This window comes from Malaclemys terrapin, chromosome 1, assembly GCF_027887155.1.
Source record: "Malaclemys terrapin pileata isolate rMalTer1 chromosome 1, rMalTer1.hap1, whole genome shotgun sequence".
Taxonomy (NCBI): domain Eukaryota; kingdom Metazoa; phylum Chordata; order Testudines; family Emydidae; genus Malaclemys; species Malaclemys terrapin.
The window spans coordinates 345,325,192-345,351,166 of record NC_071505.1 but is presented as its reverse complement, the minus strand read 5'-3'; the positions used below and the strand labels follow the sequence as shown (position 1 = coordinate 345,351,166).

Sequence of the window (25,975 nt, the reverse complement as noted above, 5' to 3'; positions counted from 1 at the left end):
TATCAATCCGTACTGGCTTTCCTACTGGCAGTCTCAGCAGAGAGGTGAAGAACAGAACTGGCACAGTGACTGAGTTGAGGCACACCATCAAGCTAATGTTGGGGAAGATAGCTTCATTTCCCCTATTCTGGGGATAAATATAAGGACTTCAGTCTTCAGGGCTGTTAATCTGCCACCTTTCACCAGCAATAAAAGTCACACAAGAACCTGGCCTCTTTACCACCTAGTTACCTATTTTGGCCTATCCCTTTGCTCTTAGCCCTGTCTGTTTGGCAACGCATTCAAATTTCATTAGCTTGTTTAGCAACATGAATCAGCTGGTCTATACACAAAACAAGATTCTTATAACACAGTAGAAGCAGGCACAGAATTCTTTTAAAAAACAGATTTAAAAATACATATGAAAACTCCTTGTTACTCTGTCACCAGGATATGTAAATAAAATATATGGGCTATGTTTATCTGGTGAATAGTCCTGTCAATTCATTCTCCAACTGTGATTAAAATGAGAAATAAATTCTCAAAGACTCTCAGTGGAAATGCAGATACAGGAGTGGGAATGCAGCCCTGCTACCACCACATCCCCCTCAGCAGAATATTCATCACAAACCAGCTGCACAGACTTATGTTTTATATACACCCTGAATCATTTTCATCAGCAACATCCACATATATTTATCTCCTCTCTCCTCCATCTACTCACTCGCTGACACTGGACTCCAGAGGCCATTTAACCAAGAGATGATTTTTTTCGCCTCTCAACGATTCAAGAATTTTGTTCTCAACATTTCTGTTTTAAAACTTCTAAAGAGCAGCCCTGACTGTTACAGCTCACTTCAAGCAATGCCCTGGGCTAATATGAGAAGCACCTGCTCTATGGAGAAATGCCACATTCAAGCTCTTCCTTGTAACAGTAGTGCATAGCGCAAGAGGACTTGGCATTAGTCTAGTAGTTAGAGCAGGGGACTAGTGGCCAGGAGACCTGGCTTCTACTCTTAGGCCTTGGCTACACTGGTGCTGTACAGCACTGCAACTTGCTGCGCTCAGGGGTGTGAAAATGCCCCCCCCCCCCGAGCGCAGCGAGTGCAGCGCTGTAAAGCTCCAGTGTAATCAGCGCCTGTAGTGCTGCACGCTCGCTCGCAGAGCTGCAAGCTATTCCCCTCGGAGAGGTGGAGTACTTGCAGCGCTGCGAGAGAGCTCTCGCAGCGCTGGCGGCGCGACTACACTTGCGCTTCGGTAGCCAAGGCCTCAGCTCCACCAAAGACTTCCTGTGTGACCTTGGCTCTAGGTTTGACCATGGACAGTTAATGTGTTTTTACTCTGTCTACACTAGATGCTAGGCTTTGCTTAAAACTAGCCTGCTAATTACATGGTTAACATAGGTTAACACACCTCTCATTTTCCAAGATTAGACCAGTTTTTAAGCCCACATTTTCAAGACGGCAGATTCAATGTCTAAAGCTGGGTAACCAAAAATGGAGGCACCCCAAATTAGAGGCCACTTTTGAAAACATGGGCCTTAACCTGCATGGACCTCAGCTTCCCCATCTGTAAAATGGGGACACTGATACTTACCCACTTCACAGGGGGGTTGTTAGGCTTAATGCACTGGGTGACTTGAGATTCTTGGAAGAACAGCACTCCAGAAGGACAAATCATTAATACTACTTCATAACGATGTCATTACTATTTCAATAAATACTTGTATCTAATAACTTTAAATGCTGTTTAATACTGGGGTCAGTTCTCCCTATCTAATGACCAGGAGCTTTATCTTTACAAGGAAGAGAAGAAGGATGGAGGAGATCCAAGTTCAATTCTCTGCTCTGCCAGACTCATCTGTATGATCTTGGGTAAGTCACTTAGCCTCTCTGTGTCTCCATTCCCCATATATAAAATGGACATAATGGCTCTGCAAGCTTCCCCCGCTCCAGGCCTATTCACTTCCTGGGCTCTTTACTGCAACTGCTGATGTCAGTTACTGCAATTGTGTTTTTTTTCTCCCCTTTACAAACACATCCTTGTGCAGTATGTATGACTCCACTGTATCGAGGGAGAAAATGACTCTGGGAGAGGTTAGGTGACTGGCCCAAGGCCATTCCAGAAGTTAAGGTTGGTGCTCAGCAGTTCCCAGATCCCAGTTCTGAGACTCCACCGCTAGGTGAGACCTCATACAAGGATCTGTCTTGAACTCACAAATCCCAGGCGTTTCAGAAGAGAAGACGGAGACAGCAATCTGATTTTACCATACTCTGCCTAGAGGCTACTGGGGTAAGCAGACAACAGGTGATCTTATTTGTGGTATGCATCTCAACGATAAGCCACAAAAAGCAACACAAGGGGCAGAACAGGTGGCCCCAGATATATCTGAAGATAATTCTAACACTTTTGAGTTATACATCATATAACTTTAAGTCATTTCTGAAGATACTCTGCATGTCATTCCAGAGACACTGAAAGGATCAGAGATATAACCATGCTAAGATATCCTTCCAGAAGGTGTAGGGGCTGGAACAGGCCCCCTCCGTTGAAGCCTGAAAAAGAAATAGTAAGTCACCTGAATCAGACTCACCTTTGTTTCCGACGCTTTCAGAAGTTTCATGACCTCCCCGTCACGGGCATAATCCAGTGGTGTGTGCCCCATTTCATTCCTCTGCAGGGGGCTGGCACCTGATCGCAGGGGGAAAAGGAGGGATCAGAGTTCAAACATGGGGCAGAATAAACATGAAGCACAACTTGCGACCCCCACGCTCCCCAGTGTCCTCTTCTAACCTTTGCTCTGAGGGGTATTCAGATCAGAAAGGGACAATGTACAACCGGCACATGTAGGGATGTCAGGGGAACAACAAAAGGAGAGTGTCACTGTAACGATCGACTTGGCAGGGAAAAGCTGTTGTGATGATGAAAGCACATGGAGTGCCCGAAACAAAACACAGTTTCATAAAACCCCTAAGCTACTGGGCCTATGGCAGCACCATGGAACTACTGCAGTTTCAATTGGATACGGTATTCTTCTTCACTTCCTGGTCTGAACTGTTGTCTAGGATTGCTGTGGCCTGTTAAACAGCTGCTGCCTTCTGCCACAGAAGTGGCTGCATTTCAGCAGTGGTTCTTCTTCATCGGGGCAACTAATCTCTTTGTGAGTTACAAAAACAGTCAGAGAGACTCCGATAGGCACCCTCATGAGAGAAGTTCTACATACAATGTCCTAACACTGAGGGCAGGTCTACACTACCCGCCTGAATCAGCGGGTAGAAATCGATCTCTCAGGGATCGAATTATCGTGTCTCGTCGGGACGCGACAATCGATCCCCGAATCGACGCTTCTACTCCACCAGCGGAGGTAGGAGTAAGCGCCGTCGACGGGGGAGCCGCGGAGGTCCATTTGCCGCCGTCCTCACAGCGGGGTAAGTCAGCTCCAATACATCGAATTCAGCTACGCTATTCGCGTAGCTGAATTTGCGTATCTTAACTCAAATGCCCCCCCACCTCGTAGTGAGGACGTAGCCTCAAGCTTCCCACCGCCCCATCACCATCTGAACCAGACTGAACTAGGGATGGCAAAAAGGTCAAATCAACTGATCCCTGGTGCCTTGGTGGCACGTAGGGCAAAATATGGTCCACTAGCTATGGTGGTCCAAGATTAGGATTGGTAGATGTAATAAGGATGTCTAAGGAAGTAGTCAACGATTCAAGCATCAGAGATCTCAATGGATGAGACACAGGGTATCCTAACATTTCATGATATACTTGCCAAGGCAGAGAGACATCTCAACGCCACATACCACACGTATTGCAGCCTGCTGTCTCCAACCAGAAAACGAGGGCTATGAAAATGTCCAATTTGCCTGTAACTCAAAGCTCTGAGGCTCTACCCAGCAAGCTTGAATGAACTAGCCAGTCAATATCTTCTGAAGTGAGAGTGGTCTGTGAAACCCTAAGAAGCAGAGATGTTCTGTGGATAAAGCACAGAGGGCTTGGAGCCGGGGATTCCAGGGTTCTACTCAGTGGCTCTGACAACAACTCATTGTCTGTTTGCCCGTCTGTAAAATGGGGATAACATTTACAGGGGTTCCTGGGAGAGGTAGACAGTAAATATCTGTACAGTGCTAAGAAAAAATGCAAAGCACCAAAGCAGTATTATGCTCTCCCCTCAACTAGACCAAGATTTTAAAAATATTGCACTTCTTTCCTTCCCACTAGTCTACACGGGTGATTTGGAAGAGCAGACTCAGAAACGAGCACTCGGTTGCTTCAATTAACATACACTGATGAGGCTATATTTTTGCCTCTACAATGTAGTCTGCTGCACAAAGCACACTATCCGCACTCAGGAACAGTGAACAGCAATCATATTAAACTGAAGAGCTGTCGCTGAGAGGGCTCTTTGCTATCACGAACTGGAGAGATTAGCCATTTTTAAGCGCTGGCATCGGGGATCTATATTTGCTTACAGAATGAAAAATGTGCTCCATAAACATTCGACACAGAGTAATTTCTATTGCAAGCCTTGTCATTGCAAATAAAGAATATGACTGGGACAGGTGAGATTGTGTACTGCCTGGGCTGGCCACTCAATATCTTTTAAAGAGACAGTGGCCCCAAAATGCACCTGCAGCCCTGATGTTTTTAAAAACATCTTCAGTTTGTGCTAGTTTGGGTAGGGAGTGGGGAAAAGTTTTATGGGCTCTCCAAATGAAGATATCCTGGAGGCCAGGTCTGCTTTCATTTCAGGAGGGCTGAGGGTTTCTTTTTGTCCTGGATCTATCAATAATGGCTATCCAATATTGGTCTAATCCCCCTGTTAATGGCTTTGATGACTTGACTAATTGCCGCAATAATTGATAGAACCTGACTCATACAACTGGTCGATTTCACCTCAATAAAATATTACGCTTTAATAAATAACGGTGTCACTCCGTTTGCTAATAGAACATGAAAGTGGCTACTAGTTCATAAGGGTCCTGGCCTGACCTTCCTTCGCCTTCCCCCCTTCTGCCCCCCTCCCTCCCCACAAGCCAAGCAGCTGGTCCAGAGAGCAGAGCCTTTTGGACAGAGCAGTCTTGGCAATCTATTGTGTGCACCCTGAGAGGGCTCCAACCTTTAGATCCTTAATAGTAGGCAATTTGTCACCTCCCACTAGCTGTCTCTAGCTGGGGATCAACACCTGGGCAACACCCCAGGCTGTGCAAGGCACCCACCTCCCCCTTCCCCCTGTTCGTATTAGTAGGCTCTAGCTTATAATATTTGATAAATAGCATGCTAGTTCACTCCTAGCATCAGTGCAGCAACGAGGCACCGGAGCAGCTGCATAAGGTCACTCATTGGGGAAATATGTTTCTGTCAGTGGTATTGAAAAAAGTTTAGTGGAGTGACAGGTCTCAATTTTTCAAATTTTATTAACTCCATCCTCTTAACAATTTGTCTTGAATTCCTTCAGATTCCAGATAACTGTCAATAGGGCTCAGGATGGGCGGGCACTGGCACCACACAGAATTATGCTGTTTTATTTGGTGGCAAGTTTTTAATAACTCCTAGTGGGGGGAAAACGCCACAGGAAAAGGACAATCTTATGCACAGAATGTAGGAGAGACTGAAGCTTTCCCAAGCCTCCTGCAAAGATGGGGGTGGGCAGGGGCCGGGGCAGATAAGGATCCTTAGTGGTGATTTTATCGTGACTTTCTTGTCTAAGTCACAAGCTGCTGAGATGGGACCCAGAAACATGCCTGAGCATAGGTACCAATGCCTGGGGTCCATTCCCAGCTCTGCCAGACTCCAGGTAAGACCTTGGGGCAAGTCATTTCTGTTTCTCTCTCAATACTTCAGTTTCTTCTGTACAATGGGGATAATTCTTCAGCACCTCACAGTGGCGTTATAAGGGGCTCAAACAATATTGATGGGGCTATATGTACATCAGTAGATAATTACTTTTCTGCCAGAGGTGGACAGAGGAGAATAAATTGCATTAGTTGGAACCTGGCACACAGTATAATCGGATGTTCTACAAACTATCATACAGACTGCAGTTCCACCAATGGACCTAGTGCAGACTTCCTCTCACTGTTCTAGTCCTGACCCTCTCTTTCGTAGATCACCCTTCTTTGGTGTCCGTGACGTGGAAGAAGTATCTGTTGGGAATCATCATGAGACCATCCCTGTCCTGGTGCTGTCAGTGACAGCTGCTGTTTGCAGAGAAGCCTGAGCAGAATAATTCAAATTCAGGGGAGCCACCCAAATGAGACACCCACTAACCCTCCTTTCCTTTGTTCGTGCACCGAATGAAGGCACCACAGGAGGATAATGATAACTACAGTAACCCACACAACTGTCAGCAGTGCTGCTGTGGTACAAACAGAACAATCATCTTCACCAGCTGGCAAAGGGTTTGAATTTTCACTTGTATAACGTAAACTCCAAGGTGAAAACCAGAAGCAGAGTCACTCATTTCACAGCCAGGGCTTCCTGCTATTGTGCAGGTGAGGAGAAAGCACAAGGAGCTCTGGCCCCCCTCCTACCCCCGGTGCCACTGCTCCGGGGTTAGCCAGAAGTCCCTACTCCTGAGGATTGCCCAGAGCACTAGCTGTCTGAAATCGGGCAGGGAGAGGTAGCTTCACCCTGAATGGCTAGGCATACAGCAGGGAGCACACTGCCCCCTCTCTGTATGGCTGGTGCAGCTCACCGTCTGGAGTGTGCTGCCGGGTGTCTTTCTAGCTGAATTCCTCCTAGGGACCCAACCCACAGCACAGCTTGCAGGCACTGCATCCCAGCACGCTTGATGGAATTCAGGGCAGAATTCTGTTCTAAGAGAGCAAGGTTTTGCAGGGTCAGGTCCACAGTTTCTTTAGGGCAAACACAGTTCTATTTAAACAAAAGATATATTCCACACAGAACTGGGGGAAACCTAAATCTATAAAGATGTATGCTGTTGGGGATGCCCAAGAAAGACACACTGAATGCCAGTGCCTCTTTCTGGACCCACAGCCAGCTCCTCAGACCTAACCGACACTGAAACTAATTACATGCACTGCCCACACACTCAGGTGTGCTAAAAGCAATTTGCCGCTACAGTTACTTCTCTCCAAGGCCTTGTTTTGAGCACCAAAATAGCCAAGAATTCACCAGGAGATAGCAGCCCGTATTACTTGCTGGGGATTACACGATGTCATCAGCCATCAGCTTTGACAAGCAGTGACATTATTATTGCTCTACATGGCTAGTTAAAGTAATATACAAAGACTTCTGTCCTCCCGAGTCCTCAGTGATTGAATTAGCATGATCACCCTTTTTTCCAGTAAAATAAACCTGTTTTTAAATCAATAAGGCACAAATATTTCACAGGTAGCTTTTAACATACAGTATTAACATTAAACGGCTTTTGCTGCCCTAAAGTAGCCACTGCAGACCTGTAATTCTATAAAATTTGGGGTGTTTTGGGTTTTTTTTGAAAGATAAAAGGAACACATTATGGCCAGATCCTCAGCTGGAGTAAACTGCTGTAGATCCATTTATTTATTCCTGCTAAGAGTCTGGCCTTCTTCCTTCAAATGATTCTTTCAGCAGCTTGGATTTCACTGGGTACATACACACCCCAGGAGATGTTCAAATCCCATCAAGGTAAGATATGGGATAAAATTTTCAAGAGTGCCAGAGTGATTTAGGACCTGTAGGAACATTTGAATATTACACCCTAGATCTTTTAGAACCCATCCCTGCTTGTCCTTCACGTAGGCAAAACTCCTGTAGATGTCCATGGGTATTTTTCCCCAGTTAGGATTCACGGGATTGACCCCTCAGTGTATTTACATATCAAGGCAAATTCTGCCCTCAGCTGCACTCAGGAAAACACCAACTTCCATGGGATTACACACGAACGTAAATGAGGGCAGAATGTGGCCCAAAGACCAGTGCCTTCTCTCCCCTACACCTCGTTTTGGCTGTTTCTTCATAAACCAGTTCCAAACCCATATTTTGATTTCACAATAAGGGTTTGACCCTCAGCCATTACTCAAGGATAAATCTCCCATTGAAGTCAGTGGGAGCTCACCAAGTAAGGGATGAAGGAGAAAGTCCCAAGTCTCTGACATGATTTATACAGGTCCTCATGTCTGGGTATGAGATAAACCCTGACATTTCTCTTAAAGCATCTTTCCAAAGACCCTTCCAAGGAAGCATGAACTGCAGAAGGAAGAAATACTGGAGGTGAACCACTGGCTGCACGACTAGCTGAATGTTTTGGTTTTGTGCACATTGGGCCACATTTCAGTCGGAGAGGGTGCTGTTAAACAGGAAGGTCTGAATCTCATGGGTAGAGGACTCAATTTCTCTGCTGGAGACTAGCTGGAGCAGTCAGGAAGGCATCAAACTAGAAATGCAAGGGGAGGATGCTAAGAAGGCAAATGTGGTACAAACAAACTTGGCCATGTCATGAACAAATTAAATCAATGCAAGAAAGAATGCGAAGAGAAGAATTTTTTTTCAATGATTTATATACCAGTGCCAGGAGTCTGGGTAGAGAGCAAGAGGAATTAGAAATTCTCATTGATGGGAAGAAATTTGATATAATTGGCCATTCTAAAATCTGGTGGGACAATCTGCATGATTCAAATGTTACAATCACGGGTTATAATCTGTTCAGGGAGGATAGAGTGCGTAAAAGGGGAATAATGGTACTCAACATTAAAGACATTAATACCTGTTTTGGAGTTATTGATAACTCAGAAGTGCAGTGTGCTGAATGCATATGGATCAATGATAAGAAGGGAGGGAGTACTGCTGGGGGTCTATTACAGAAGTACTGAATCAAACCAGGATGAGTTATCCCTTCTATACTTGTCTGTTTTGTGTGGAAAACCAAACTGTGTAGTTATGAGGGTCTTTAATTTGGGAGACATATGCTGGAGGTCTCATGCAGCCACTAGTAACACATCATTAGAGCTTCTAGGAATTATAGATGATAACCTTCTAATGCAAAAAGGTATTGCACCAAATGCAATATAACTCTGTTTTAGACCTTATGATGATGAATAAAGATGAATTAATCATTGGACTGGAAGTTAGTGGTTGCCTAGTGACAAATGATCATGATCAGATTACATTCCATATGGGCTAACAGAAGACAGGCCCAACAAGCAATACATGTACACTTTGTGTTTCAAAAGGGCTAATTTCCTGCAATTAAAAACGCTGAGGAAATTCATGAGCAAAATTGATTGGGAGGAAAAAATTAGACAGAAAAAATAAAATGAAATTTGGGAGTTCTTTAAGAAGAGATATTAAATGACTAAAAAGCCAAGATTCCACAATCAAGAAAGAAGACAACTTTGCCTAAAAGCCCATCCTGGTTCAGTGGCGAAGAAAAAACAGCAATTAGAAACACAAAAGCAACATATAACAAATGGAAAGCGAGGGAAATAGATAGCAAGTGATATAAATTAGAAGCTAAGAAGAGTAGAAAACTGATAAAAGAAGCTCAAGCCATCAGGGAAAAATCCATGGCTGGCAGGGCTAAGGACAATAGAAAGAAGTTTTCTTTAAGTATATTAGGAACATATTGTCTAATAGCTATTGAAGGCCCTATCCTCCATGAACTTATCTAGTTCTTTTCTGAACACTGTTATACTTTTGGCCTTCACAACATCCTCTGGCAATGAGTTCCACAGGTTAACTGTGCATTGTGTGAAGAAGTACTTCCTTATGTTTGTTTTAAATCTGCTGCCTATTAATTTCACTGGGTAACCCCTTATTCTTGTGTCATGTGAAGGGGTAAATAACCCTCCCTTCTTCACTTTCTCCACACCGTTCATTATTTTATAGACCTCAATCATATCCCCCCCCAGTCGTCTCTTCTCCAAGCTGAACAGTGCCAATCTTTTTAATATCTCCTCACACGGAAGCTGTTCCATACTCTTGATCGTTTTTGTTGCAGTTCCCTGTACCTTTTCCAATTCTAAAATACTTTTTTTTGAGATGGGGCGACCAGAACTGCAAGTAGTATTCAAGATGTGGGCATACCATAGATTTATATAGTGGCATTATGATATTTTATGTCTTATTGTCTATTCCTTTCTTAATGGTTCCTAACAATGTTTTCCAAGAATGATCCATGATGACTCCAAGATCTCTTTCTTGAGTGGCACTAGCTAGTTTCAACCCCATCAGTTTGTATGTATAGATGGGATTATGTTTTTCAATGTGCACTTCTTTGCATTTATCAACACTGAATTTTATCTGCCATTTTGTTATACAGACACCCAGTTTTGTGAAATCCTTTTTTAAATCTTTGCAGTCAGCTTTGGACTTAACTATCTTGAGTTATTTTGTATCATCTGCAAATGTCACCACCTCACCGTTTATCCCCTTTTCCAGATCATTTATGAATATGTTGAACAGCACTGGTCCCAGCACAGATCCCTGGGGGACATCAGTATTTACCTCTCTATTGTGAAAACTGATTTATTCCTACCCTTTGTTTCCCATCTTTTAACCAATCCATGAGAGGATCTTCACTTTTATCCTATGATTCTTTACTTTTTTTAAGAGCCTTTGGTGAGGAATCTTATCAAAGGCTTTTTGAAAGTTCAAGTACATTATATCCACTGGATCACCCTTGTCCACATTTTTGCTGAACCCCTTAAAGAATTCTAATAGAGTGGTGAGATATGATTTCCCTTTACAAAAGCCATGTTCACTCTTCCCCAACATATCATTTTCATCTACATATCTGATAATTCTGTTCTTTACTACAGTTTCAACCAATTTGACTGGTACTGAAGTTAGGGTTACTAGCTTGCAATTGCCAGGATCACCTCCAAAGCATTTTTTAAAAGTCAGCATCACATGTACTATCCTCCAGTCATCTGATACAGAGGCTGATTAAGCAATAGTTTACATACCACAGTTGTTAGTTCTGCAGTTTCATATTTGAGTTCCTTCAGAACTCTCGGGTGAATGCCATCTGGTCCTGGTGACTTATTACTGTTTAATTTATCAATTTGTTCCAAAACCTCCTCTAACAACACCTCAATCTGGGACAGTTCCTCAGATTTATCACCTAAAAAGAATGGCTCAGTGTGGGAATCTCCCTCACATCCTCTGCAGTCAAGACCAATGCAAAGAATTCATTTAGCTTCTGTGCAACAGCCTCATCTTCCTTGAGTGCTCCTTTAGCACCTTGATTGTCCTGTGGTCCCACTGATTGTTTGGCAGGCTTATTGCTTCTGATGTACTTAAAAAAACTGTTGTTAGTTTTTGAGACTCCCGCTAGTTGCTCTTCAAATTCTTTTTTGGCCTAATTATACTTTTACATTTGACCTACCAGAGTTTACGCTGTTTTCTATTTTTCTCAGTAGGATTTGACTTCCAACTTTTAAAGGATATATTTTTGTCTCCTTTTTTACTCCGTTGTTTGGCCATGGTGGAGTTTTTATGGTCCTCTTACTGTTTTTTTTAATTTTTACTTAAGGGATGCATATAGTTTGAGCTTCTATTATGCTGTTTTTAAAAAGTTTCCACGCAGCTTGCAGGCATTTCACTCTTGTGACTGTTCCTTTTAATTTCCATCTAACTAGCTTCCTAACTTTTGTGTAGTTCCCCTTTTTGAAGTGAAATACTACTGCAGTGGGTTTCTTTGGTATGCCCTCCCCTCTCCCCCAAGGATGTTAAATTGAATTACATTATGATCGCTATTACCAAGAGGTTCCGCTATATTCACCTTTTGGACCAAAACTGTGCTCCACTTAGGACTAAATCAAGAACTGATTCTCCCCTTGTGGGTTCCAGGACTACCTACTCCAAGAAGCAGCCATTAATGTCTAGAAACGTTATTTTTGTTTCTTATCCTGAAGTGATGTACCCAGTCAATATGGGGATAGTTGAAATTCCTCATTATTACTGGGTTTTCTGTTATTGTAGCCTCTTTGTAAAAGAGTGTGTGTGGGGGGGGAGGGCATGACCCCTCTGGCACAGCTGGTTCTGGTTCCCCCGTTCTGTTCTCTTCTCTTTACTAGGATAGAGGGAATCCCTTTTAAAAAATCCTCCTCTAAGGGATGTGTCTGTCTGAATCATGTGCTCCTCTGCACCTGTCAGCTTTTCACCAGCCCTTAGTTTTAAAACTCCTTTATAATTTTACATGCCAGCAATTTGGTTCCGTTTTGGTTTAGGTGGAGCCCATCCTTGCCTCCTTTCTCATAAGGTTCCCTAGTTCCTAATAAATCTAAATCCTTCATCCCAATACTATCATCTCATCCACGCACTAAGATTCTGCAGTTCCACCTGTCTAACTGGCCCTGCACATGGAACTGGAAGCATTTCAGAGAATATTACCATGGAGATCCTGGACTTTAATCTCTAAACTAACAGCCTACATTTGCCCTCCAGGACCTCTTTCCTCCCTTTCCCTATGTCACTGGTACCTACATGTACCATGACCACCAGCTTCTCCCCAGCCCTGCACATAAATCTGTCTAGATACCTCGAGAGATCCACAACTTTTGCACCCAGCAGGCAATTCACCATGAGCTTCTCCCGGTCATCACAAACCCAGCTATCTATGTTTCTAATGATCAAATCCCCCATTGCTATTATCTGTCTTTCTAATAACTGGGCTTCCCTCCCCCAGGAAGGGTATCCTCAGTGTGAGATGATACCTCGTCATCATTCAGAAAGAGGGTCCAAACTATGGGGTCATTTCCCTCTGCTCCAGTTTGCTGTTTCTCCTCAACAGCAGAGGCTGTCAAACAGGGGGCAAGGCTGCTCTACTGTGTCCCAGAAAGTCTTGTCTATGTACCTCTCCCATCTCCCTTAGCTTCGTTTCTGAGGGCTATGAGCTGCGCACGTGTGTCACCTACTCATACATGCTGCATTCAGCGCAATGAACTGGATAGCCCCCACCCTGCTGCTGGACTTCGGCCGGCATTCTTATTACTCCTGCAGGGTTTTTGTTTGTGTGTTCTTTGTGTGTGTGTGTTTTTTTTTCTTGGGGATGGTGGTGGTGATGGGCCTAAATTTAGAGAATGTTTATTAGGTGTATCTGGCTCTTAAGCTCGGTCACAAAACTCCTGTTTGATGCTCTTGTTTGTTGGCTCCTCTGGTCACTCGGGAGCTGGCTTTTGAAACCCCCGTTCTCCCTTGAATCAGCCCCAGCACCTTGTCAAGGCATCCTAAGAGATTAGAGATCAAAGGATGGCAAGCTAGAGCCTTGTTAGGAAGCTCTTAGTCTTGCCTAGCAGGCCCCTAGGCTCAACACACGGCCTCCAAGCAGACCACTCTATAACTATCAAGAGCACATGGCAAGCGAGCAAGCACCACAACAACAAACAAACTAACAGACAACCAGCTAGCCCGACGTCAAATCCCAGGCAAAATAATAAAAGGCTGATATGGGATTCAACTGATCAAGAATTAAAGGAAAGGAATACAATTAATGCCAGTCAACGTGGTTTGAAAGAAAATAGATTCTGTCCGACCTGATTTCAGTCTTTGATGAGATTACAAGTTTGGTTGACAAAGGGAACGACCTAGAGGTAATGTACTTAAACTTTTGTAAGATGTCTGACCTAATACCGCACAACATTCTGAATGGAGAGGGTGCAGAAAAGAACCCCAGAAATTATTCTAGATCTGTAGAAAACGCCTTACTGTGAGACACTTAAAGAGCTCAATCTGTAGGGCTTATCAAAAGGCTTGAGAGGTGACTTGATTACAGTCTGCAAGTACCTTTATGGGGAGAAAATACCTGGTTTGAAAGGGCTATTTAACCTAGAAAAGAAGGGCATAACAAGAACCTGAAGCCAGCCAAATCCAGATTAGATATTAGGCACACGTTTTTAATGGTGAGAGTGACTAACTATTGGAACAAATGACCAATGGACGTGGTGCATTCACCATCTCTTGATGTCTTCAAACAAGGACCGGATGCCTTTCTGCATGACGTGTTTTGGCCAAATACAAGTTTTACTTTAGCAAAACAAGTTGTTGGGCTCATTGCAGAGCTAATGGGGTGAAATTTAATGGCCTGTGATATAACGGATGATCTACCAGTCCCTTTCTGGGCTTAAACACTGAATTTATGAAAGCAGGAAGAGAATCTTTGGGACTAATCCTGGGACTGCTTAGGGTTTTTACTGTGATCATCACCTGTATGTGTGATTATTCTTCCCCAATGGTTTGAGGAACACCTTTCATTTTTTAAATAGGTACTATCAGGTTAAAAGTCCTATTTAGTACAGAGTCTGATTAAGGCGGCACTTTATTCAATTGCAGGAGAGGAGTAGCATTATTAAAGGCTCTGTTTAGAAAGAATTTAAAAATCATCCTAACCTTTGACTTCCACCTCCTGAGGTTATTAAAACTGAAACAAACCTGATTTTTACATCATTTGTGCTACGATAGTGCTCATCCCCATTGTGCTAGGCACAAACTCATCCATAGTCAGAAATCATCCCTTCTCAGAAGAGCTTACAATGTACATAGACAAGACAGACAAAGGTGTGGAAAAGGGAACAGAGAGGAGAAATGAGTTGTTCAAAGTCACATAGCAGGCCTATATCAGAACTGGGAGTCCCAGTCCCTTGCTCTGTCCACATGCTTATTATATTTCACTTACCTTGACCACTGAAACTAGAGAGGGCTGCCTCTCGTTATACACTGGTTGATTAGTTACACAGTACTGCAGTGTTAAGGTTCTAAACTTCAGGAGATTGTTTTAAATTAAAAAAATTAACAAAAATTCTTTCATCTTTTTAAAAATTCTTCCTCCTGCACCAATGGCTACAGTATCTCAGTATGCTTCAGTAAGGGTGAAATTCACGCCCTGTGCTATTTTGAGGGCGTAAGTAGCACCTAACTATTGCATGAGCTTTGTGCTGGTCTCCTGCACAGGGTTTTTGCTCAGATGTACCTCAAAAATTTGGTCCCAGAGCCATAATTTTGCATCAATTCTGCCAGAAAAAGAGTTAAATCTTCCCACTCCTCTCTTAGTTTGCTCCTATGCTCCTTATTGATGACTGTCTTACTATTGCTAAACCTTTCTGTATCTCCATTACCATGGACCAGCCTGCTCAGAGACTGGCTTTGCATCTCGAGCTAGTCCTGCACTTGTTTTTTTCATTTTATTTTTTCAAACATAATACATGCTGGACACCTGCCTATATATTTTCACTATCGCATAAAACGTTTTTACCAAAATATACGATTAAGTACACCTCTACCCCGATATAACGTGATCCGATACAACACAAATTTGGATATAATGCAGTAAAGCAGTGCTCTGGGGGAGGGGGCAGGGCTGCACACTCCGGTGGATCAAAGCAAGTTCGATATAACACGGTTTCACCTATAACGCGGTAAGAGTTTTTGGCTCCCGAAGACAGCGTTATATAGGGGTAGAGGTGTACCAGGTTCTGCTCTCGGTTATGCTGCTGTAAGTTGAGGGACTAACTGGCCTTCGATGGAGTTACTCTTGGTTTACAGCATTGTAACTCAGATTGGAATTTGGCCCTAACTGTTAACAGAAAATTATTCCATTGGATTATCTGACAAGAATTATCTTGAAGTATCCCAAACAACGGACATATTCTGTAAGCGGGTAAGCATGTAAGAAAAAAACCCAACCTTCTAATCACAGTGCAATATTTTGGAACCTTCTGTCTCGTACAACTGAAGATGGATCATATTCAAATGGTGCCAGTATTATAATGGTTAAGCAAGCTGGCACCTTACACACTTATCAAATATGAAGCATGCATGGAGCTCATTGCAGAACACGCCTGTCAAATATGAAGCATGCATGGAGCTCATTGCAGAACACGCCTGTCAAATATGAAGCATGCACGTTGTTGATTCCAGATATTATGTGGGCACAGAAGGAAAACTCTTCAAGACACAGTACATGGTATTGAACTTGTGCCTCAACATTACCCACTTCTTAAACATTTAACTGATTTGGGATTGCCATCAGATACATTCGCTCCCCGGGATGTATGAGATGGGAGCGCTGTAGCTACTCCTTGACGGACCATCATAATCCTGGCTTTGTACTTTTGGCTTGGAAAAGTCTTTGCTGCTTGTGTCCTGGTTGTCACATTTCTCACACAGGTATAATTCCATTAACACATCGCTATTCATATTGTTTTATAAGTGCCTCATTTCTAGGGGGAACAAAACCACTTTTAACCTTGATCTTAAGGTATCAACGCGAAAAGGGAAACTAAAGAATAATACTCTCTCTCTCTTCATATATTCTCTCTCTCCATAAATATATATAGCTAATAAATGCCTTACAAATGGTTATGTCAGTGCAAGGCTTTGTGCCCGGAAAGACTTCAAAAGGGATCTATTTGTTCCCCACCCTGTGGGGAAACTATTCTTAAAAGCTTCGACATGGACATAAATGTGCTTGTGCTCACACACTTATTACACTCGCCACGGTGGGACATTAGAAGCCTCAGTGCAATGATATGATTGGATTTTAAATCCCAGTCTCTGAGGATTTTAATTACTGGTCTGGGGCTGCTGGGAGTGGAACTCGCTGCCTTTGGACAGAGGGGGTCGATACGCTGGCCCACAACATATTGAGCCATGACGCCTGCAGACACTATTGTGCTATTTAATCATCTTTTGCAAAATTTACAGTGTAACAGAAGGAATCAATACTGAATTTATCACATTCTCTTGTAAATATGAGCAGAGAGGAGGAGAGTTTAAGAGACTCTTAACACAGCAAAAGGCCTGGGACAAGTGTGCCTTAGCAGCGCAATGACATCCCTGTTTTTAAAGTGTAAGCCATGTGTGGAGCAACATAAAGAGCTGGGCAGCCTAGCATGGCATGTGGGGGGCTCGCAGAACCCCTGGTCTTTGTCCTCCCGCTGCCACCCTGGAGTCTGGCAGGGGCTCAGAAGGCTGTAGAGGCAGTGCACTCATTCTTGGGGAGGGGTTGGGTGAATGTACCTAGATCTGCTCAACAGCACCCCCTTCTGATGGGTTGGGCTCAAGGAACTGTAATGGTGATAAGAACATAACAACGGCCGTACAGGGTCAGACCAAAGGTCCATCTAGCCCGGTATCCTGTCTTCCGACAGTGGCCAATGCCAGGTGCCCCAGAGGGAATGAACAGAACAGGAAATCACCAAGTGATCCATCCACTGTCACCCATTCCCAGCTTCTGGCAAACAGAGGCTAGGGACACCATCCCTGCCCATCCTGGTTAATAGACATTGGTGGACCTATCCTTCAGCAACTTATTGAGTTGTTTTTTGAATCCTGTTATAGTCTTGGCCTTCACAACATCCTCTGGCAAAGAGTTCCACAGACTGACTGTGCGTTGTGTGAAGAAATACTTCCTTTTGTTTGTTTTAAACCTGCTGCCTGTTAATTTCATTTGGTGACCCCTAGTTCTTGTCTTATGAGAAAGAATAAATAAAAAATGCTTACTCACCTTCTCATGACAGTTGTTCTTCAAGATGTGTTGCTCATTTCCATTCCAATTAGGTATGAGCGTGCCGCGTGCACAGTTCACTGGAAGGTTTTTCCCCTAGCAGCACCCGTTGGATCAGCTCTGGAGCCCCCTGGAGTTGCGACTTCATGGCGCCGCATATAGGGCCCTGCTGACCCACGGCCTCTCCAGTTCCTTCTTGCCGGATACTCCAACAGAGGGGAAGGCGGGTGGGCTTGGAATAGACATGAGCAGCACATCTCGAAGAACAGTTACGAGAATGTGAGTAACCGTTTTTTCTTCTTCGAGTGCTTGCTTATATCAATTCCAGTTAGGTGACTCCCAAGCCTTACCTAAGAGGTGGAGTCGGAGTTTATGCAATTGCTGATTGAAGCACAGCCCTGTAGAACACTGCATCATTCCTGGCGTGCTGGGTGATGGTGTAATGTGAAGTGAAGGTGTGGACTGAAGACCATGTAGCCGCTCTGCACATTTCCTGGACTGGTACCTGGACCAGGAAGGCCACCTGAGCTCTGGTGGAGTGCACAGTCAGAGTGGGGGCAGGGACCTTAGCGAGATCGTAACAAACTCGGATATAGGGGATAAAATGTCCACCATTGGGACTGACACCTCGGTGATCTCCTCTATCTATACCCCAAGGTTCTTGGCAACCCGGCACAGACGTTCAAGGTGGGCTCTGCTGTCAGGAAGGGGAGGCCCTGAGTACGTTCCTGCCACTGCCTCATCTGGAGATGATGAGGAGGAGCCTGGAATATGGGAGGGCCCCTCCTGCCCATCCGGCTCCACAAAATGCTGCAGCTCCGCCCCCATGTCGGAGTCCACTTCGGTGCCGGCCCTTGCACCAGTCGTGGTGGTGGCTGCGGTACCATCTGTGGTACTGAGTGTAGCCGTGGTGTCGGGGAGGGCACCGGGTACAGTGCCGGGTCTGTTGTCGGTGCCAGGCATGGTACCAATTGTGGCGCTGGCAGTGGTAGCGGTGGCTGAGCCCAGGAAAAATCCCTGGCCCTACATACAGTCCTTCTCTCAGACATGACCGAAATGGAGCGTACCGAGGCAGACCCCTCGGACTGGTGGTAAGCCCACGGGGTCGAGAAAGGTCACTGGGTCAGCATGTAAGCCAGTACCTGCCATTGTGGTGGTCATGGTACCGGGGGAAAAGTTTGGATCATCCCCGCTGACTGGGAGTGCCAGCAGTTACGGTGTCAGCTTCTCTGGGACACACATGAGTCACTGTCTGATGCGGACTCCGATGAGTCCGTGCTTGGGGACCATGGTGGCGCCGTGCCCATTGGTGCCGGGGATCGGTGCCAGGGTGATGTAGATCGTTGCCAAGTCATAGCCAGCTTGCCCCTGGACTTCACCGGTGGCCTCTGAGTCATTTGGGAACTCGGGATTGGTGCCGTGACACTGTGGTCGGGGGAGTGTGGGCCTGTCAGTGTTATCAGGTCCCGCGCTGCCTCATAAGTCTCGGGTGTGGAAGGGAGGTCCAAATCCTCCATCTGGGTCTCCTCCGGTGGCACTGGACTCAACGGTCTCTTCCGTGGGCCCGGAGTCGACGGTGCTGGCTGTTGAGCTGGAGGGGAGGTGCAGTCTCCCACCGGTCTCCCTCCTTTCGGTTCACGTTCACGTGAGCGGGAAGGGGCGCGCCCTCTATCAGTCTTCCTGTGCTGCTTCTTCGGAACAGCAGACTGTGAGTGGTGCCGAGATTGATCCTGCACCGTGCTCGGTGCCAGGGAATGACTGTGCCGAGGGTCTCTGACCCCAGAGTCCTTCCTCGGCACTTCCCGGACCAACGCCGGCGCGCTGCGCACCAACGATGAGGAGCCCGGTGCCGCGTCCAAGGGGCTCGACTCAGACTGAGGGCGGAGAGCTGATTCCTTTAGCAGCAACTTTAGTCTGTGATCCCTCTCCTTCTTTGTGCGGGGGTGAAAGCTCCAACAGACCTTGCACCTGTCCGCTTGATGGGACTCCCCCAAGCACTTTGGACAAGCCAAATGCGGGTTGCCCTTGGGCATAGGCTTCTTGCAAACCCCACACAGCTTAAAACCCTGGGTCTGAGACATGGCCCAGGAGAGGAACGGGGAAATGGGGGAGGGAAACACCCTCCAGTACCCCAAGTCCAGATGTCTAACTAACTAACTACAACAGTTTTTTAAACTATCTTTAACTATTTACAGAAAATACACTAGAGGATCGCTCACTGAAGATGAGAGACGAAACGCTCCGATGACCGCCACTGACAGTAAGAAGGAACTGGAGAGGCGGCGGGTCGGCAGGACCTTATATGCAGCGTCATGAAGGTGTGACTCCAGGGGGCTCCAGAGCTCATCCGACGGGTGCCGCTAGGGGAAAAACCTTCTGATGAACTATGCACATGGCGCACTCACACTTAACTGGAATAGATATGAGCAAGCACTCGAAGAACACTTCCTTATTTACTTTCTCCACACCAATCATGATTTTATAGACCTTAATCATATCCCCCATTAGTCGTCTCTTTTCCAAGCTAAACAGTCCCAGTCTTATTAATCTCTCCTCATATAGCAGCCATTCCATATCCCTCATTTTTGTTGCCCTTTTCTGAACCTTTTCCAATTCCAATACATCTTTTTTGAGATGGGGCAACCACAACTGCACGCAGTATTCAAAATGTGGGCATATCATGGATTTATAGAGGCAATATGATATTTTCTGTCTTATTATCTATCCCTTTTTAATGATTCTCAATATTCTGTTTGCTTTTTTGACTGCCACTGCACATTGAGTGGATGTTTTCAGAGAACTATCCACAATGACTCCACGATCTCTTTCTTGAGTGGTAACAACTAATTTAGACCCCATTATTTTATATGTATAGTTGGGATTATGTTTTCCAATGTGCATTACTTTGCATTTATCATCATTCAATTTCATCTGCCATTTTGTTGCACAGTCACCCAGTTTTGAGAGATCCCTTTGTAGCTCTTCACCGTCTCCCAGGGACTTAACTATCTTGAGTAGTTTTGTATCATCTGCAAATTTTGCCACCTCACAGTTTACCCCTTTTCCCAGCTCATTTATGAATATGATTTGTTCACACCTCCTTAGCTGGGAGGAGGGTGGCTGGGACAAAGGGTTTTGAGAGTAGTGAGGGGAGAAAGGGGAGCTTTCAGGGCTGTATAAGGAATAGAGAGGCTCTTCCCTGAAGGAGCTCTTATTTAGATTGTAAGCTCTTTGTGTCTGGGACCATTTCCTTGTGTGTGCGCGCGCGCGTGTGCGCAGAGCAACTGGCATAATGGGGTCCAGATGCGCTGGAGGCCTCTAAGTGCTACTCTAATACAAACTAATAACAATTATTTTTAAGCTATGTTTAGATTTCTTGCATACTGTAACCAGAATATGGCCTTGTGTCACTAGGAAAAAAAGGTGTGTTCATACCTTGAGCTAGCTAACATGAGGTAAAACCCTAGTGAAAACAAGGCAGCTTGTAGTTTTCACACTAATTAAGTCAAAGACTATGGGTGAGCTGAAGACAAGGCCCCATCACCTCTGGCTCCCTTGAGGAGATCACAGACACATACTCATTCGTGGCAGGCATTTCTCAAATGAAAGCCACGGAAGAAGCTAACCTGGCTCATAGACAGCTTGCCGTCCGTTTGCTGTTATTGTACACACAAACGTCACCTCTCTTCTCCTGTGGCTGTGTAAAGAGGGGAGGTGGAAAAAGCTGTCATTGCAGCTACAGAGAAATCCCACAAATAATTTCTGGAGCTGGTGTGGGAGTTCTTCAAACAAATCACCCGCCAACTTGAATTTCTGTGGCTCTCCCGCCTCTTAACTCCCCACTTAAAATATTTTAAAACCATGGGCCTAGTTTGGCTCTTTCTTATGCTGGTGTAACTCCACCGATTACAAGAGCCCTGCTGATTTATAACAGAATACTATGATCTGAAGCTTGTGGCTGCGAGACAACTGTATTTCCGAGGATGGGCTCGTCCCCTCCAGCAACAGTTCACTGCTGTCAGCTATTGCCTAAACAGTGCCCCCATCTAGGATACAACTCTTGGAAAAAAGTCTTGGTCAAACAGAAGGTTAAGATGATTTGATCGCAGTGTGTAAGTATCTACATGGGGAACAAATATCTGACAATGGGCTCTTCAATCAAACAAACAAAGGCAGAACGTGATCCAATGACTGGAAGTTGAAGCTAGACAAATTCAGAATGGAAATAAAACACCAATTTTTAACAGTGAGAGTAATTAATCATTGGGCCAACTTACCAAGGGTTGTGGTGGATTCTCCATGCTGAAAATTTTTAAATAAAGATTGGTTGTTTTTCTAAAAAGATACGCTGTAGTTCAAACAAGAATTATTTTGGGGAGGTTCTCTGCCCTGTGTTATATAGGAGGTCAGACTAGATGATCACAACAGTCCCTTCTGGTCATAAAATCTAGGAATCTTCTTATTAAGCAGACTTCAGATGTAGGAAAACAGCTATAATTATATCTTGGAATTTTTCTGATGATACCACAAGCCATTCTGGCTTCATGATGTCAAAAGAACCATACCATGTAACTGCAGCCCTGTAATTCACTTACCTATCATTTATTCTATATCCAAAATTAGTAATTATAATGTACCAAACAAGTAAATGCCAAGTACTACCAACAAATGTACTATGCTAAATTTACTGCATACGGAGTTCTGTGGTCTAGGTTCTTGTGCCGCTATAAATGGCCCTTCCTATATTTTTTGAATTACAGATATGTGTGGTATTGGGATGGTTACAGCTTAAGCATGGTGTGAGGGGAATCAGGCACCAAATCTGCATGAGTGTGACCGTTACTGCCAACAGTCATTCAAAGAGGTAACATGTGGTTAGAGCAACACTCTGGTTACAGCCAGGGACTGAGATGGGAAACCTGGGTCCTATTCCCATCTCTGCCAGTGATGTCACATATCGGCCTGGGGCCAATTATTCGGCTTCTCTGTGCCTCCGAGATTTTAAATCCCAGTCTAACTGATTTTAAAACTGGTCTGAAATGGGGACTAGTGCCAGGGATCAGATTCAGTGCAATGCACACATCAGTGATTCTGAACAGGAGATAAACGGCACACAGAAGCCACCTAAATGCCATGGCGGGTGTTAATTATTGTGAATAGTATGCAGAGAACTGGTGTAAATTGTCATTTACTGTCAAATATCTTCTGTGTGAGAATCATAGAATGGTAGGACTGGAAGGGACCTCTAGTCCAGTCCCCTGCACTGGTGGCAGGTCTAAGCATTATCCGTCCCTAACAGGTGTTTGTCTAACTGGCTCTTCAAAATCTCCAACGACAAAGATCCACAACCTCTCTAGGCAACTTATTCCAGCGCTTAACCATCCTGACAGTTAGGAAGTTTTTCCTAATGTCCAACCTAAACCTCCCTTGCAGAATTTAAGCCCATTGCTTCTTGTCGTATCCTCAGAAGTTAAGGAGAACAATTTTTCTCCCTCCTCCTTGTAACAACCTTTTATGTACTTGAAAACTGTTATGTCATAAGAACATGAGAACATACTCTCAGTCTTCTCTTCTCCAGACTAAACAAATCCAATGCTTTCAATCTTCCTCACTGGTCATGTTTTCTAGCTCTTTAATCATTTTTGTTGCTCTTCTCTGGACTTTCTCTAATTTGTCCACATCTTTCCTGAAATGTGGTGCCCAGAACTGGACACAATACTCCAGTTGAGGCCTAATTAGCGCGGAATAGAGCGGAAGAATTACCTCTCATGTCTTGCTTACAACACACCAGCTAATACATCCCAGAATGATGTTTGCTTTTTTTTGCAACAGTGTTACACCGTTGACTCATATTTAACTTGTGATCCCCAGATCCCTTTCTGCAGCACTCCTTCCTAGGCAGTTGTTTCCCATTTTGTATGTGTGCAACTGATTGTTCCTTCCTAAGTGGAGCACTTTGCATTTGTCCCTATTGAATTTCATCCTATTTCCTTCAGACCATTTCTCCAGTTTGTCCAGGTCTTTTTGAATTTTAATCCTATCCTCTAAAGCACTTGCAACCCCTCCCAGCTTGGTATGGTCTGCAAACTTTATAAGTGTATTTTCTATGCCATTATCTAAATCATTGATCAAGATATTGAACAGAACCGGGCCCAGAACCGATCCCTGCAGGACCCCACTTAATATGCCCTTCCAGCTTGATTGTGAACCACTGATAACTGCTCTCCGGGAATAGTTTTCCAATCAGTTATGCACCCACCTTATAGTAGCTTAGGGTGACCAGATGTCTCGATTTTATAGGGACAATCCTGATATTTCGGGCTTTTTCTTATTTAGGTGCCTATTACCTCCCACCCCCTGTCCCAAATTTTTCACACATTCTATCTGGTCACCCTGTAGTAGCTCTAGGTTGTATTTCCCTGGTATGTTTCTAAGAAGGTCATATGAGACAGTATAAAAAGACTTACTGAAGTCAAGATATACTACGTCTACCGCTTCCCCCATCTACAAGACTTGTTACCCTGTCAAAGAAAGCTATTAGGTTGATTTGGCACGATTTGTTCTTGACAAATCCATGTTGACTATTACTTATCTTATTATCTTCTAGGTGTTTGCAAACTGATTGCTTAATTATTTGCTCCAATATTTTTCCAGATACTGAAGTTAAACTGACTGGTCTGTAATTCCCTGGGTTGTCCTTATTTCCCTTTTTATAGATGGGCACTATATTTGCCCTTTTCCAGTCCTCTGGAATCTCTCCCATCTTCCATGACTTTTCAAAACTAAGTGTTAATGGCTCAGATATCTCCTTAGCCAGCACCTTGAGTATTCTAGGATGTATTTCATCAGGCCCTGGTGACTTGAAGACATCTAACTTGTGTAAGTAATTTTTTAACTTGTTCTTTCCTTATTTTAGCCTCTGATCCTACCTCATTTTTACTGGCATTCATTATGTTAGACATCCAATTGCTACTAACCTTTGGTGAAAACCGAAACCAAAAAGTCATTTAGCACTTCTGCCATTTCCACATTTTCTGTTATTGTTTTTCCTCCTCACTGAGTAATGGTCCTACTGTCCTTTGTCTTCCTCGTGCTTCTAATGTATTTATAGAATGTTTTCTTGTTACCCTGTATGTCTCTAGCTAGTTGAATCTCATTTTGTGCCTTGGCATTTCTAATTTTATCCCTACGTACTTGTGTTATTTGTTTTTATTCATCCTTTGTAATTTGACACAGTTCCCACTTTTTGTAGGACTCTTTTTTGATTTTTTAGATCATTGAAGATCTCCTGGTTAAGCCAGGATGGTCTGTTGCCAGACTTCCTAGACTCTAAACAGACTGCACACTGGCATATAGTAGGGTACTTGGCCACGGGAAGAAGCAGGGGGTAAGTGGGTTTTTAAAGCTAGGAAGGGGGTAGTAAATTTGTCAGTGAGTTAGCCAGGTTTAGGGAGAATTTGATAGGAGTGGTTGATAGACACAGGGAGGAGACGGTCTGGGTCTGGCAGCTGGAAGTTTGTCACTCGGATGGGAATGGAGAGTGAGGGGGGTCAGCAGCTGGAAGGTGATCAGTTTGAGGGAGAGGGGACACTCGTTACTTTTAAACAAAGACATTAAATACAAACTCCCACCTGTTTTAGAGCACTGTTAGAGTGATGCACTTAGACACACAAAAGTTTTAAACAATGCAGCCAAAGTGCATATATTCATTAAATAAAAACATACATTTAGCGGCCTGAAGCGTAATCCAATCTACTACAGATGTCATATGGGCCATGCAGCTGAGCTAACTTTGTTGCGGGAACCTTAGCTTCTAGATTTCTTGACTTCTGTGCATTTACAGTCTCAGTCTTAACTTAGCATGCGTGGGGTGGGGGGAGGCCGCTTGGCATGTGTTTTGTAATTTTGCATTTAATGTGTTCAAGCACAGAAACAAAGGAATTAGAGACAGAGAAGACCTATTAGGTCCCAACTAATCCATCCCTTCAGGCCAGTGCGGGATCATCCCTGCCATATATTCTCCCCTGCTTTGTCCAGTTCTGTTTTAAATTACTATAAGCGTATCACAGCCAGCAAAATTCCTCACAATTAAAAGCCTGTGAAGAGAAAATAGTAGCTAAAAGAACATGCTTTGCAGCATGGTGACCCCACGCCGGCCCTCAGGGCAATGGCCTAACACAGCTGCTATAACAGGCAGCAGAAAGGTCATGAAGGATGCCATAGAAGGGGATTCAGAAAAGGCCTTCCAGGAAGCTGGCTACTCACACAGAAGGTCGCTTTAAATCTTTAAGGGCATATTCAAATTGGATCAAAACAGGGGATGGATAATAAATAAATACACTGAATTTCTGCAGCATCTTTCAGCTAAGTAGCTCAAAGCCCTTTGCACACACGCTGATTAGATAAGCCCCAGCACCCCTGCTAGGCAGATATTATGATACCCATTGCACAGCTGGGCAATTTGAAGCACAGAGACGCGAAGTCACTCAGGAGTAGAACCTGACTGATGTCGGTGGAGCTGCGCAGGTAGAAATCAAGACAGCA

The 25,975-nt window shown here is 44.3% G+C and overlaps 1 protein-coding gene across 1 annotated transcript in view; it reads right to left on the bottom strand.

Moving 5' to 3' along the window:
• CLPB (ClpB family mitochondrial disaggregase) overlaps positions 1-25,975 on the bottom strand; it is a 141,142-nt gene that overhangs the window by 57,163 nt on the left and 58,004 nt on the right. Inside the window, exon 6 of the mRNA XM_054015924.1 lies at positions 2,573-2,670. Within this exon, the coding sequence (XP_053871899.1) occupies positions 2,573-2,670 (98 nt within the window). The remainder of the gene's footprint in view (positions 1-2,572; positions 2,671-25,975) is intronic.